At 37.9% G+C, this 13,497-nt stretch overlaps 1 protein-coding gene across 5 annotated transcripts in view; it reads right to left on the bottom strand.

Moving 5' to 3' along the window:
• Positions 1-301: 301 nt before the first annotated feature.
• The window catches only part of TRPC3 (transient receptor potential cation channel subfamily C member 3), a 48,009-nt gene continuing 34,813 nt past the window's right edge, over positions 302-13,497 (bottom strand). For 4 of the 5 annotated variants that reach the window (XM_068941655.1, XM_068941656.1, XM_068941658.1 and 1 more), the window contains 7 exons: positions 12,941-13,174; positions 11,276-11,540; positions 8,841-9,036; positions 6,822-7,031; positions 4,513-4,596; positions 3,424-3,499; positions 302-867 (listed from right to left, as the gene is read on the bottom strand). In XM_068941655.1, coding sequence (XP_068797756.1) covers positions 725-867; positions 3,424-3,499; positions 4,513-4,596; positions 6,822-7,031; positions 8,841-9,036; positions 11,276-11,540; positions 12,941-13,174 — 1,208 coding nt within the window. In that variant the 3' untranslated portion in view covers positions 302-724. Of the gene's footprint in view, positions 868-1,319; positions 1,356-3,423; positions 3,500-4,512; positions 4,597-6,821; positions 7,032-8,840; positions 9,037-11,275; positions 11,541-12,940; positions 13,175-13,497 lie in introns of all 5 variants that reach the window. The other variant, XM_068941657.1, reaches the window with a different exon arrangement.

The following is a 13,497-nucleotide window of genomic DNA, read 5'->3' as shown; positions in this document are numbered from 1 at the left end:
TTTAAAAAAAAACCATTCCCCCCACATAGGGAGTCGCTCTGTACAGAGTCTACGCTACTTCTGGAAGTTGTTTAAAGAAAACTCTAATCCGTATTGTTGAAAGTAAGTATGCTGGATTAAGACACAAACTCTTTTGTGTGGGTGGGTGGGTGCGTGTATACATACGTGTTAGTGCTTCTAAACACATGTTCACACTTACCTGATTTTCATCAAGTTTTTGTGCGCATACCGTGAATTCTCAGCTTATATGCGTTACTAGCATCACTAATAAAGAACATAAAGATTTCAAGTAATCCTTCACTGATCTCTAGCTTATTTATTATATAGGGAAAAATCCTGTTCATACCCAGTTGCTGCAAGGAACAGAATACTACACTGTATACAGTATTTTAATTTTTTCTTGCAAATTTAGTGCAAAGAATTTTCAATATGTATTCATAGACCTGTTAAAATACTAGCAATTCATACCGTTATACCTTCTTAAAATGCATAAAGGCAAAAGAAAAAAAAACAGTATAACTTTTGCTTTTAGACACTTAAAATGAAGAGAGCAATCTTTTTGTGGTGAGTTGATAAAATTTCCTTAAGATTAAATTCCAGAGAAGCTGTACATAAAGTTATTTAGTGCTAAAAATCTACAATACATTTTTCAAGTATAAGATACTGAAATATTATTGCCAATAAATAGTTGTGCTGTAGTCAAAGCCATGGTTCATTTGCTGAATTATTCACATCTCAACATATTAGGATTTAGTTTTTCACTGAGTTTATGTATTAAAATAGCTAACTCTTCTGTTGCTTGGGACTTATCCTCCAACAGTTCATAGCGAAGACTGGAGATATCTTGTTTGATTTCCTTTAATTCACCTGTATTAATCATTGAAAAAAATACTCGTTAGCAAGGTTTGTTTTACATTCATTAAATAACGTTCTGTCCAGTAACATCAGCGCCTATTTCAAAACCGTTTCCTGCTCGTCCAACACGTTCATTAGAGCAGGTGCAGGAGCGGGAGGTGCAGGAGGCTTTATTCTTCTCTCAACATGTGAGCATGTATCCACCTCTGCATCATACCAAAGGTATTTTCATAATCCAGCAAACTCTGCTGAGCTTGTGCTTCACATATACACAGAACATCAAAAGATTTGCAAAGCCCTGTATATAGGTTAATAAATTAATCATAGCAAACTGCTGAGCAGCTGGTAAATATTAGTACCCCCCCACACACACACACATTTAGAGAGAAAAGGCAAAGAGATTTTTTCTGAGGTGATATGTAAGATCACACGAAAAGTGTGGCAGAGCTGGCAATAGAACTCACAGCTTCTGAGTCTCTCTCCTCTTCCTTACCAATATCCTTTGAATTAGAAAAAGTCAACCAATTTAATATTAAGTTACAATTCAACACAAGTACCAACACCCCATCTAAATGGAAAACACCTTAGACCTGTAGGAAATTGTCATGTATAAAATAAGAGTACAAAAGAACACCTAAGTTCTCTACGTGATGCGAAACAGGGAAAAATGCCTAGACTCTTGATTAAAATAGCTGCAATATATAACAATGGAACATAGTTTTTTTATTTATAACATAGCAGACTTCAAAAATTTTATCTTCAAAGCCCAGATACCTCAGGTACCAATGAGGCCGGCAAAACACTCTGTCTTTGCTTTGCAGCTGAGACTGAGGTTCCGGGGTTAGCTGACTTGCCCAAAGTGGACTTGCCTCCACAAAAGTCATGATGCACATCATGATTCTTCCGCACATGAACTGTCTTACTCATGTAAACCTGTGTATGTAAATACCCAAGCAGACATCAGGGTACTGAGAAGCCATGAACTCCTTGGCTATTTTGTGGGTGAGAAAAGAGTCTTTTAATCGCTCTACAAGTGACTCCCCCCTATCATAGAGCAGTCACAGGAGAAAAGTGATGGGAAGCCTGCAGTGTGGCATGAGGGGCATGCTAGGGGGAAGACGTGTACAGGACTGTCTTTCCCCTTTATCTAACTTTGAGCAGCTTCTCTGCTTCTGTCACTCATGAGCTTGGCTCTGCACAGCCACATAGGATGGGGAAGAGTCAAGATGCCAGTCACTGCAAAATGCTGCCTTTTGAAGGCACAGAGTGGGATTTAATTTATATCCTAATTTCTTTTCTGCTCTTCCTTGCTGCAGAGAGTTATGGGTAAGCAAGGAATCACTGACAAGCCATGCAGCCTTTAGCTGAGATAGCAGCCTTTCAGGGCCCCTCGTGTCATATGTGGACAGCCTCCTGATCCCTCCATACCAGTAAAAGCTGTTCTGATCCCAAGCGGTTCTCCACTGCACACCAGCTGAAGAGCACAAGCCTGCCCATAGTCTGGTCTGGGTAAGCATTCCCTAATCCAATACAGGGAAACCCAGCTAAACTATCCCAGACCAAAACTAGCTGCGCTAAGCATGTATGTTTTGCTGTAGTGGTCACGTGGACCTCCTACTGGTTGGACCAGAAAGGTTATGACCTCCAGCTTGCAGGGAACAAAATTGCTGGGGTGGTTACATCTTCAAAGAGCAGAGCTAGCCCAGCAAAGGACATTAGTCTATAGCCTGATAATGTTTACCTAGAATGCAGGATAAGCATGCTCTGTGCTGCGCTCACCCTGACTGCTTGATTCAGGGACCTGCCCAGAGCTCATGAGGTTCTTTTTCAGCCCACAGGCCTGCGTCTCATCCCTGGAAGGCAGGAGAATGGAGGACAGCGTGCGCCTGAGTGTTACCCCAACCCGGATTCAGGCCTGGCACATGCCCCCCTCACACTGCTACCATGCAAGTTCCTGAGGCCCCACCGTTCAGACACAGACGTGAAGCTCAGATCCATCATTTCTCAAGAGATCTCTGCCCTAAAAAAAGTGGCTACAGTTCTCGTTTTTCTCACCATGCAGCTAACTCTATGCATTTTTTTTTAAATGTTGTGCAACTTCACAGATGAAGATTCCACATAACTTTACGAATGAAAGGAATCCAAGTAGTTCACGGTGTGAAGTAGTAAATTGCTTGTTCAGTTCAATGCAACAGAAAGATAGACCTACAGACCAGGACTTAGACCTAGTCTACAGACCTAGATAGACCTAGGTCTGACCAGGACTTTGGAAGTCTGACTACAGTTAGTATTCAAACAAACTTCCTATGTAACTCTGGGCAAGCCATGCCTACGTCCCAGCTTTCCATCGGTAAAATGGGGCCCATAGTTCTCAGCTCTACTTCTTTTGTCCAACTTGTCCTTTTGTTGTCACAGACATGCTTCCCTTACTAGCTATTTAAGTTTGGTGCACTTAACTAGAATGAAACCCTCATTTTGACTCAAGCCTCCATGCACCACTGTAACACCAACTCCTAATACAGCGTGGCAAAAATTGTCTCTGAGTGTTGCAGCTGCGGCGTCTCTTACCTTCATTTACTTCATCATTTTCTTTGTCCACTTGTGCTTTCAGAACATAACGTTTTATCAGTCTCTTCATTATTTGCTGCCAGATTAGAACAGTTATATAATCAGGTAAGCATATATAACAAACGTCTATTCACTTTTATTTACTTAACTGTATTTTGCACTTCCTTGTAAGCAAAATAATGAGCAGCCCCAGATCAAGCTTTTGCCTCATATGGGCCTTTTTTGGTGGCATGCAGAGATTCAGCATTACAACACAGCACTTTTGTCATCCAGTTACCTCTTATTTACAGAATACCACCACTGCTTGCAGGGAACATACACACTATAGAAATACTGAATGTAATTTCGCTTCTTTTAATAAAGCATAACAGAAGTTTGGCTTAGTGTGAACAGTTAGCTTTTTCATAAGTCACCCGATGTGCTACCAGGGCTTTATAGGCTACAAGATGTGCAAACCTAATCTTAAGGATATAAGTGTATTATCCATATTATTATCAGTGTAAAATTATAGTGGTGAAAAAAATCTGTATTTTGTCTAGCACTTTTCTGCCATGACCTCAATTTCTTTAGCACTTATGCAGCCACTTGTATGGTGACATTGAGTAACTTGCACAACACAGAACTTTTACCTAAACAAAGCCCTGCGGACACCAAGTTACACCTAACAAGTGGTACTTGATCTGATGTAGTTATTTTGATCGAGAACTAGCTCTAGGTAACAAAGTATGCTGCAGCTTTTTGGAGTATTAGTTGTGGTCTGTCCTTTTTCCTGGCATAAGCTCCTGTGCCTTTATTCCAGTATAGTTATTCTGGAAAGGGCTGCTTAGAGAGGTTATGGTATCTCCATCCCTAGAGATTTTCAGAACTTTTGTGGGCCAGGCCCTGGGCATCCTGACCTGACTTGGAGCAGGAGGTTGGACTAGATGACTTCCAGGGGTCCCTTCCAACCTAAATAATCTATAATTCTATGAAATAAAAAAAAAAGTGTATGAAATATATTACTCATAGGATGAGTAATATATATAGATTATATGTATATCTACTCTCACACACTTCCATTACTCAACAGTGGCCAGTGTACATACTCACCTGATATCGCGTAGGCTGATTGAGAATACTGTTAAAACTGTGTGATTCAAAAACTCTGGAGTTCGACTGAGTGAAAAGGTTTAACTAGGAAACAATTAAAACAAAATTAAAGCACTTTGTGGAATTCACAGTTAAAACTCAGCTGCTTTCTTTTTCCTTGGGGATGTTTCTATATTCACTATTTCAGAATCTTATTTTCATAAAAACACTGAGAGCACCTTTTTTTTTCTTTTCTAATATTGATCGTTTTAGCCATCCTGTTCACAACATAGCTTCAAAGTAATTGTGCTCATGCAGTTGAAAAGATAACACGTTACAACTTGAAGACAGGAATGAACGGCCAGGGCAAGAAGAGACTCCCTAAACCTGCTTTGGCAAAGTGTTATTGCGGAACTGCACCCTTAGGCATACGTTTAACTACAAGAACATGCTCAAAACCATTTCTACTCAGTTCAAAGTATTTGCAAAGGTGTTCTCCTAAAGCACAACTTTCAGGAATAGTAATACCTTTAGAGAACTAGTCACTGCTCAGTTATCAGAGGATCAGCAGATGCCACCACAAAAGCATCAGATATTACCCCCTCCCCCCAAATTTAAGATTTTTGTAGCAGTGGGGTAAAAATAGAAGGAGAAAAAAGCCTTGAACAAGATGGCTTTGTAACTAATGCACAAAGCTTGCTATTACCAAATTAGGGGCCAGATTCTCCTCTCAGAAACACTAGTGAGAGTGAAGTAAAAATGCACATCTGTAGGAGAAGGTTCAAACCCCTAATCTGTATTTGTCATTAATTTTGTGCATGACCAATTAAAGTCACTAAACTGATAATACCTTACCTCTGGAGGGGCAAGGGAGTGACTTGAAATCAACCTGCACCTGTATAGTATGATGCTTTCAGTTAAGTGTCACATATATTTGTGCATATATGCTGCATACAGCCTGTGCACAGACAAGTCCCTGCCACTAGTTGACAAGAAAGCTGAGTCAGGAGTGTGCTGTTTGTGCCTACTCCAGATTGTCCTCTTTCCTGTGGGCAATGAGACATCCGCTCAGCCACCATTTTTCTTAGGGAGTGGGCCAGGGTTTATCTTTGCACACAGCGTAATACATAGTGTGTCAGCCCAGCTTGTCCCAAAAGAGGCTGCAGGGAACCAAAGGATGTTCCAGGGATATACCTTGCCTTTCCCAGAAAAAAAATAATCTTGTTTGCATCTCAAGAAAACTAGTCCCACCTCACCTGTCTCAGCAGTGGCTCAAACATGATTTTCATTCTTTAGTGATTTACATTCTAAGCTGCTGGTGTCTGATATATCAGAAGGACTAAGTGTTTTGTTATAAAAGTGTATCTTTAGGGTGTTGGGGGGTTCCGGTCATTTTTGAAGTTTTTATAACACTTGGAATGCTAAAGACCAAAAGTTGATCAGTTTGTAACAAAAACTGCTCTTAGCTCAACTGATTAAAACCTCCATTTTTAAAAACATGTACCTGCTTTCACTACCTAGAGAAAACTGGTGAAAATATTGTCTTTATTAAGGATTCAATAGCCCAAAACAAATGTTCTAGGCTCCAGAGAGATCTTCCAGAAAAAAAGGAAAGAGTTGACATCTCTGATATTTCATGATAGAACAAATCAAAAAAGATTTTCCAAATATTGCTTTTGGTCTTTGTAATACACAAGGCCTTAAGGTTAATTTACATAAAAAAACAACCCACCACACATGCATCCTCTTTGACCTCTTTGTGTCCCACCTTCCCATCAACAAAACGGGGAACTGTTATTCTCACAAGGGTGTTGCAAAGCTGCATTTATTAACATTTGAAAAGGACACTTAGATACTGCAATTCAGAATGTTATGGAAGTGCTAAAAATTATCACCACCAATTTCCTCTCTTCCTGCTCTCCTCTGCTGAGAGCATAGCTTTTGATAGTAAAGAGTGAAATACCATATTGACCACACTTGGATCCATTACCTGTTCTGGTGAAAGGAAAAGCTAGCTCTCCATATCCCCAGTTGTTATCCATGAAATAAAAGTGTACGGTGACATCTCTCTAGTAGAGGCTGAAAGCTTCTTTGTTCTATATTTAGGTAATTCCATGTGGTAATTACTTGCATCTTTGATTACTCAGTTATTTTTATTGTAACTGTGTTTTCCATATGATGATATGAACTATAGATCTACAAATACAAATGCCCAACTAATTACCCTACTATCATCAGAAGCACAAATTATCCCCTAAAATGTAAAGGAAAACAAAATGCTGAGATGGAAAAATGCCTCGGTGCTACCATTAAAAGATTTTAGTACCTACCCTCGATTTGGAATTGCCCATTCCCATTTCAATGTCCTTCTGCAGCCGTCTCCTCCTGCACTTAGAGAAATTGATAATCCTCATGATGAAGTAGAAAAAAGATTTGGGGCTTGGTACAAGACTGAACGGTGGAGGTAATGTTTTTCCATCATCAAAATATGATAACCAGAGCTTAGAACGAGCAAACTTCCACTCTACGTCACTGTCGTCCTGTATTAAGATACAAAACAGTATGTGCTTGTTTTCATGATATGAAAACTTCTTCCAAATGAAACGTTTTAGACATCTAACCTTTTTATTTTACATAGCAATGTTACTTACTTGTAAGTAAGACTTCCAGTAGTTCTGCAAAAATGCAACTGCTTTATTGACTCTACTTTAACTAAGTTTCAGCTGTGTCTCTTTAAGTTAACATCTCATTACCAGTACTTAGTTCAAGCATATGAACAATTTAAACAAGTGTTATTTTTGCACTGAGTGAAAGCTAATATTTTAACTCGCTGCTATTTATAGTGGAAACGTTTTTTCTTTAAATTGGTTACATTAATTTCATACTTGTGCAAATGAAGTAATTGTATTGGCTTCTAGGTACGCACAGTTCAAACTAGTAAAGTTCACAGCTTTTTACCTAACTACAAACACTACCTGTGACTTATAATGGACTACATAAAATACCAGATTTGTTTTCATGAAGAAATCCTGTTAGAAACTGACAAATCAATTTTGTCTTGATACATTCCTACCAAAGTTTTGTAAGTCTGGACTTGATTTATTCCAAAAGTGAAAAGTTGGTTTACTGTAACTGTTTTTCTCTTGCTGAATTCCCTAGAATTTCCCAGAAGCCACTGAAAGTACTGTAAATGACACATCCATCTGTACGCTGTTAGGTTTTGGGTTTTTTTCCTGCTGGGGGCAGTGTTTGTCTGCACGCGTGTGTGTGTGAATGTAGTACTTTAAGTAACACCAGAACTGATGGTCTGGATGACTGGCATTATAAATATACTTTTATTTTCATTTCAGCAATTTCAATTTTATTTTTAAAAGCAGATGTCTTCTCTACTTTAAAGTTTCTGAGGTTTTTTTTTGGTACTTGGGTGCGAAATAACCTAATTTAACTTACTAGCTTTAAAAATGAAAATAGTTTATCACCAAAATGAAATTCAAATGAATCCTATCTCTTTTGATGAGAAATGCAGCCAAACACTTTGTATGAACTTCTGTAATTCATTCCATGGAGCCGTTCAGCAGATTTGGAGAAGTACTGCTATTGTGTTTTCAGGGCACATGGCAAAGTTCAGCTAAGCCGAGAATCTAGTTTTAATATTGCACCTAAAGCAAAAGAAAAGTATGTACTTCTTCACTAAGTTTGTAAGCATTGCGCAGGTGGCTCAGTCACAACAATTATGTGGATAGATGCCTATAGCATATTCCAAGAACAATACGTAAATGTAGAAAAGGGTGTACAGTAGTAGCATATGAACAGTAGTGTCTAACTCTTCCATGTTTAATTAAAAAGTTTAAGGATTGTAACTGCAAACTAGGTTTCCATTTAAAAAAATGCATCAAAATATGCATTTAATCCATATCCTGATGTTCTATCCAAAGATTGAAGCGTACCGCATTAGGAAAACATGCGGTTAGCATCTTAAGGAAACCGGGAATGAACTATCCATGTTCTAAAATGTTATGCCCAGTAACTCTGTTTTCTATTTCATAGCAGTCTTCATTCGAATGTTAGTTTTGATTGTAAGATCTGTGGATGGATGGCATCTCCTTAGATGTGTATACCTGACACAAGATAAGCTACCTGTTGAGACACTGTAAGGTTCTGCATCTTGGCTGGGTTGCTAGACAAAGACAGTCTTAGAATATGGGATTTTTTTTTTTTGTCATTTCCTTCACTAAGGTAGTCCCTTGACTGTACTTTTGCATATCAAGATGTGCTCATTACAATAGTTCTTAACAATTCTGCCCTTTTCTAATGTAACAAAAGGGAACAACTTGAGAGCAGAGCCATACCTCAATTTCTTGATATGAACTGTTGATCATAGCAATCAGCATGTTGAGCAGAACTACAACCATTGTGACATTGTATATGCCATAAAGAACATAACCAATGTTCTCTATGAATTTATGATCATATTTGAGGACAACAGAGGTTACTTCAGACAAGCCAAATATTGACCAAAATAAAGTCTTGAAACTTTCTTCTACTCTGTATGAAAAAAAGAGGAAGGCATTATTACTAGCTATACAAGTAAATATATAAGCTGTGTTTAGAACAAATGATAAATAATCTCCAGTAATTTGTCCGTGAGTCAGGTTTGTAGAGATTTAAACTCAGGCATTGATCAAAACAATAAGCACGCAGGAAAATGTGTTCACAGACTGCTTCATTTCTCCACTGTGCTCCAATACATCATGCATAATGTAGCTGTAACACTGGTAAAACATGCAAAATTCATTCAGTTACTCAAAAATATTTGTCAAAAACTGAAAGTTCAATAGCAAAAGGGACTAGAAAGCTATCACATTTTCAGGTTTCAAGATTAAGGATATTCTCATCTCATTATTTTCCAGTCTAATTCTGTAGGGGGCAAACCTTCCCTGTCCGAAGAAAGCTAAACCTGGGGCTGGAAGTGGGAAAATTGCTGCACTCCTTTCACGGAGTTCTTGAATAAACCTTCCATTAGGAGGACTGCATTCAAAAATGGGTAGCAGCAGGTTCAGCAACAGAACTGGTAAACCAAACAGATTTCATGGGATCTGTTCAAGACCACTGTTAAAATCACAGTGGAAATGGGACACTTCAGGAGGCAGCAGGCATCTAAATAGCCCTGAGGGTCCAGGTCCAGGACAGGCCGATTCCTGAGGAAGGAAGCTGCCAAGGCCTCTCAGCTATCCGAATGCCTGTTTCAGACCTTCAGGGCATTTGACAGTGGGACCTCTTCACGCTACCATTCCTCTTCCAACCCAAGGAAATCTGACCCTAAGGAAGTTTTTTATGAAGACAAGGAAGAACGATTATAGCGATATGGCACCAAGGAGCCTTCTGATTCTCATGATAAAGCAAGCGACTGTTGTTTCCATGGCGCACAGGTCTGACATCTGTCTGATTTGTTCAGCAGAGAGACAGACCTCTGCCACTGAGGTCAAGGGGCTGTCAGTGTAACGTTGCTACCGGTTGACTTGTTATGCAGTGAGGACGCATCTCACTACCAAGCTCTACCGCACACCTCACCAAGGGGTGGGCTAAAGAATGGAAGCTGAGAGATGTAAAAATTCAATAAAGTGTTTGATCCTTTGAAAATGTACCTTCCATTGTACAGAATTTACTGGAAATTACTTCACATTGTGAAGTGATCCAACAGACATTCACAGCTGTGTTTTAATAAGTATCCAAAATAAGCCAGTATACATATCCCAAGTTACCTGTTACAACGCTGATAAATAATTTTAACTATAATATAGGAAAGGGTGTATTGTCTAGTAAAATAACACCACTGTTTAAGCAATGATTAAGTATTAAAATATTATGCACATTCATCACCTGATACCAAACACCGTAACATAAATATCATTATATATGATTATTTATCCAAAGGAAAGACAATAAGAAAGAATAAGTGTAAAAAAAATCATGTCCAAGTTAAGGAAAAGTCATGGAATCAAATACATGAAGATACCACAGTTTTTGTGGAAGTTCAGTCTTGTGTGTAAAGATGGGAGAAAGAGAAAAATTTGGAATTTCACCAGCCTGTGGAACTACCTCTGGTTTGGAATGTCCTAAATATTTATCAGTTCCAATATCACTTTGTTTCAGAAAGTAAAAAATGGAAATCAGATGGAAACTTCAGAGAAGATCATCATGGCCAACAATGCAATTGCATGAGATGCAATTTACAGCCAGCATTCTTTTGCACTCATGTAACTATCAATAATAAGCAGTTATCACGCAGATTGTAAATCTGATCCAAAAGAGTGCAATGCATTTCATAGATTTGCTTCAGTACTGATCTAAGAAACACATATTATCTACAGAATTGCTAACTTCACTTCTTGAAAGAGTAAAGTGTTATTTGGAGGCCTATTATTGACATCTAAGCTAAATCCCTCTCTGCATATCAATTAGGTCTGATAGAGCACAGGTCAAAATTGTAATTTTAGTGGTTGATATGGGAAAACGTAACTCAGGGGAAATCAGTAACATTTTCTTGCAGTTGGTTGTCCACAAGCCTGATATAGAAATAAAATTATTTTAATGGAAGCATCCTTTGTGTACATAGGATAGAATTGGGCTTTTGTATTCTGCTTTCTAAGGCTCTGAGCTACCCGATTTCTCATCGACTTCAACTGTCTTCAGTTATATTTTAATGCTAGGAGAGAGCATGCAATACCTCACAGACTTTGAAAGCTTCATATTTCCTTTTACTGAAGCATAGCTTCATACTTACGTTGTAAAGGCCGGGTTTAGTTTAGCTCCAAGGTAGTAGGAATACAGTATGAACATTCCAATCATAAAGGCAAGAAACACCATAATAAAAAGGACCATAAACTTGAAAATGTCCTTAACAGTCCTTCCAAGTGAAATCTGCAAGGGCCCAAAACTCTCATTTGCAGGCAGGATATATGCAATCCGAGAAAAGCTAAGCACGACAGCAATTGCATAAAGGCCTTCAGATATTATCTGAGGATCAGATGGCAGCCATTTATCTCTAGCTGGAAGATATGAAATACAGGCATAAATATAAGGATAAATATTACTCATTTCTCACAATGTTTAAAAATATATCTTGACAGGATTTGTCATGAACACATCTGAAACTAATTGAGACAAATATTTGGAGAGTCTAGTAGCTGCTACTCTATAGCAGCTACGCTATTCGTATTTCCTTTAAGTCACAAAGGATGAATATAAATTACATTACTTTTCGCTAGAAGAAAAAAATTATACTTGCTTCAAGATGAAAGTCTCTTCTATAATGTGTGCTTTAACCTGAACTGTGTAAGAATAAATAATGTCTTACTGCCTTTTGTCACATGACCATGCAATTAGCTCTCTTAATACACACTGCCTAAAGCCAGTAATTCAATTATGTTTGGGGTTTTCTTACTGTAAAGTTAAGAGTGTTGGCTGAGGAATAATTTAATTTGTTAATTATACAAAGCTTTTGCCATTGTTAAAAATTCAGGATATAGCCTGGACCCCACTGAGGTCATGGATACTTTTTCCATTGACCTCAGTGGGAAGAGGATCATGATTTTTACTTACAGCATGTATAGAAATAACAGTTTGTATATAAATTCATAAATTCTTTATGATGTGAGTTCCTGCACCCTCACAGCAAAACACTACTGAATTAAAACATGCTTGATATCAAAATAATACATGCACAAAAATAATATATATGTGCAAATTCAGATGGATTATATGCCAATTAAAGTGATAAAATCAAGTCCGTTATTGTAATATATTGAGGTTCATAAAGTATGCTAAAGTACACTGTCAGCAGCAAGTACAGGCCTTTGTTGGTAGCTGCAAATAGAGATTCTTTACACCTTTAATTACCATTTCTGCACTGCAGTAACGATTAGTACTTCTATGCTATTTGAACATGACTTTACTGGGTCCAAGTTTGGTATAAGCTTCTTCCTTAATCACAAAATGTTGACAGACCTTTAGGAATATGAATGAATCTACTGAACCAAACAAACAAAAAAAAAGAATGCACATTAAAACTGTATTTGTTGTATGTTAAGGCAAGAATAAGATATGGCTTGCAAGTGTTTATAAGACAAAAGGTCAAATTCAGCTTTGGTATAAACAGTTTGGAAAGACACTTAAATTGTGTATTGTTACATTTGAATTGATTTTATCCTTATGCCTATTGTTTGGTTTTAAGATATTGGCAAACTTGTTTATTAAATTAGCATTACAATTATTGTTTAAATAGCAGAGAAACAAAAGCAGAGACAGAAACCATTAGATAACACTATGAACACAAACACATGCATATACTCATTTTTACACTTAAACACACTAGTGCATTTTACGGTTCAGATGGATGCCTACACCACTTTCTATTTTAAGATCTGTGTTGCAAAAAAATTAAACTCACCGTAAGTAAAATATTCTATTTCTGGTGGAAGTGTGACTTCAGAGAGGTCACTCTCCTCAATGTAGTTGTCCACATATTGTTGTGCTTTTGTGGCCTGCAGAAATGCTAGAAGCCTCGCTGTGAAAGCGGCGATGAAAATGGACAGCATCCCGAAATCCAAAACATTCCATAACTGCAAAATATATTCCCTGGGGCCTTCCAGCCAAAGCTCTTTGCATTCTGACCACATCATACCTGCAACAAGAAATGAAAACACATAGCAATGTTGGCCACACTGTTTTCATTTAAGCTCTTTGCCTTCTCTCATCCCATGAAACCAGGTGGTACAAGTAGAACACAAATTCATTTATTTGCAGTGACACAGAGTTGTCATACACCTGGAATATGGCTGTCTTGGTTTTAACAGGGTTGATCAAATTGCAAGATCTTAAGAAAAACACAGGGATAAAGCTCAACAATCTCCATACTGCATAATGTAGCATCACAACTTTGCAATGAAAGCAAAAGCCTAACAACATGCTGTATTTCTAAAGAAGGGAAAAAATTAAATGTGGAAA

Source organism: Struthio camelus, chromosome 4, assembly GCF_040807025.1.
Source record: "Struthio camelus isolate bStrCam1 chromosome 4, bStrCam1.hap1, whole genome shotgun sequence".
NCBI lineage: Eukaryota > Metazoa > Chordata > Aves > Struthioniformes > Struthionidae > Struthio > Struthio camelus.
Note: the sequence above shows the minus strand (reverse complement) of the source record. Positions and strands in the feature narration are given on the sequence as shown.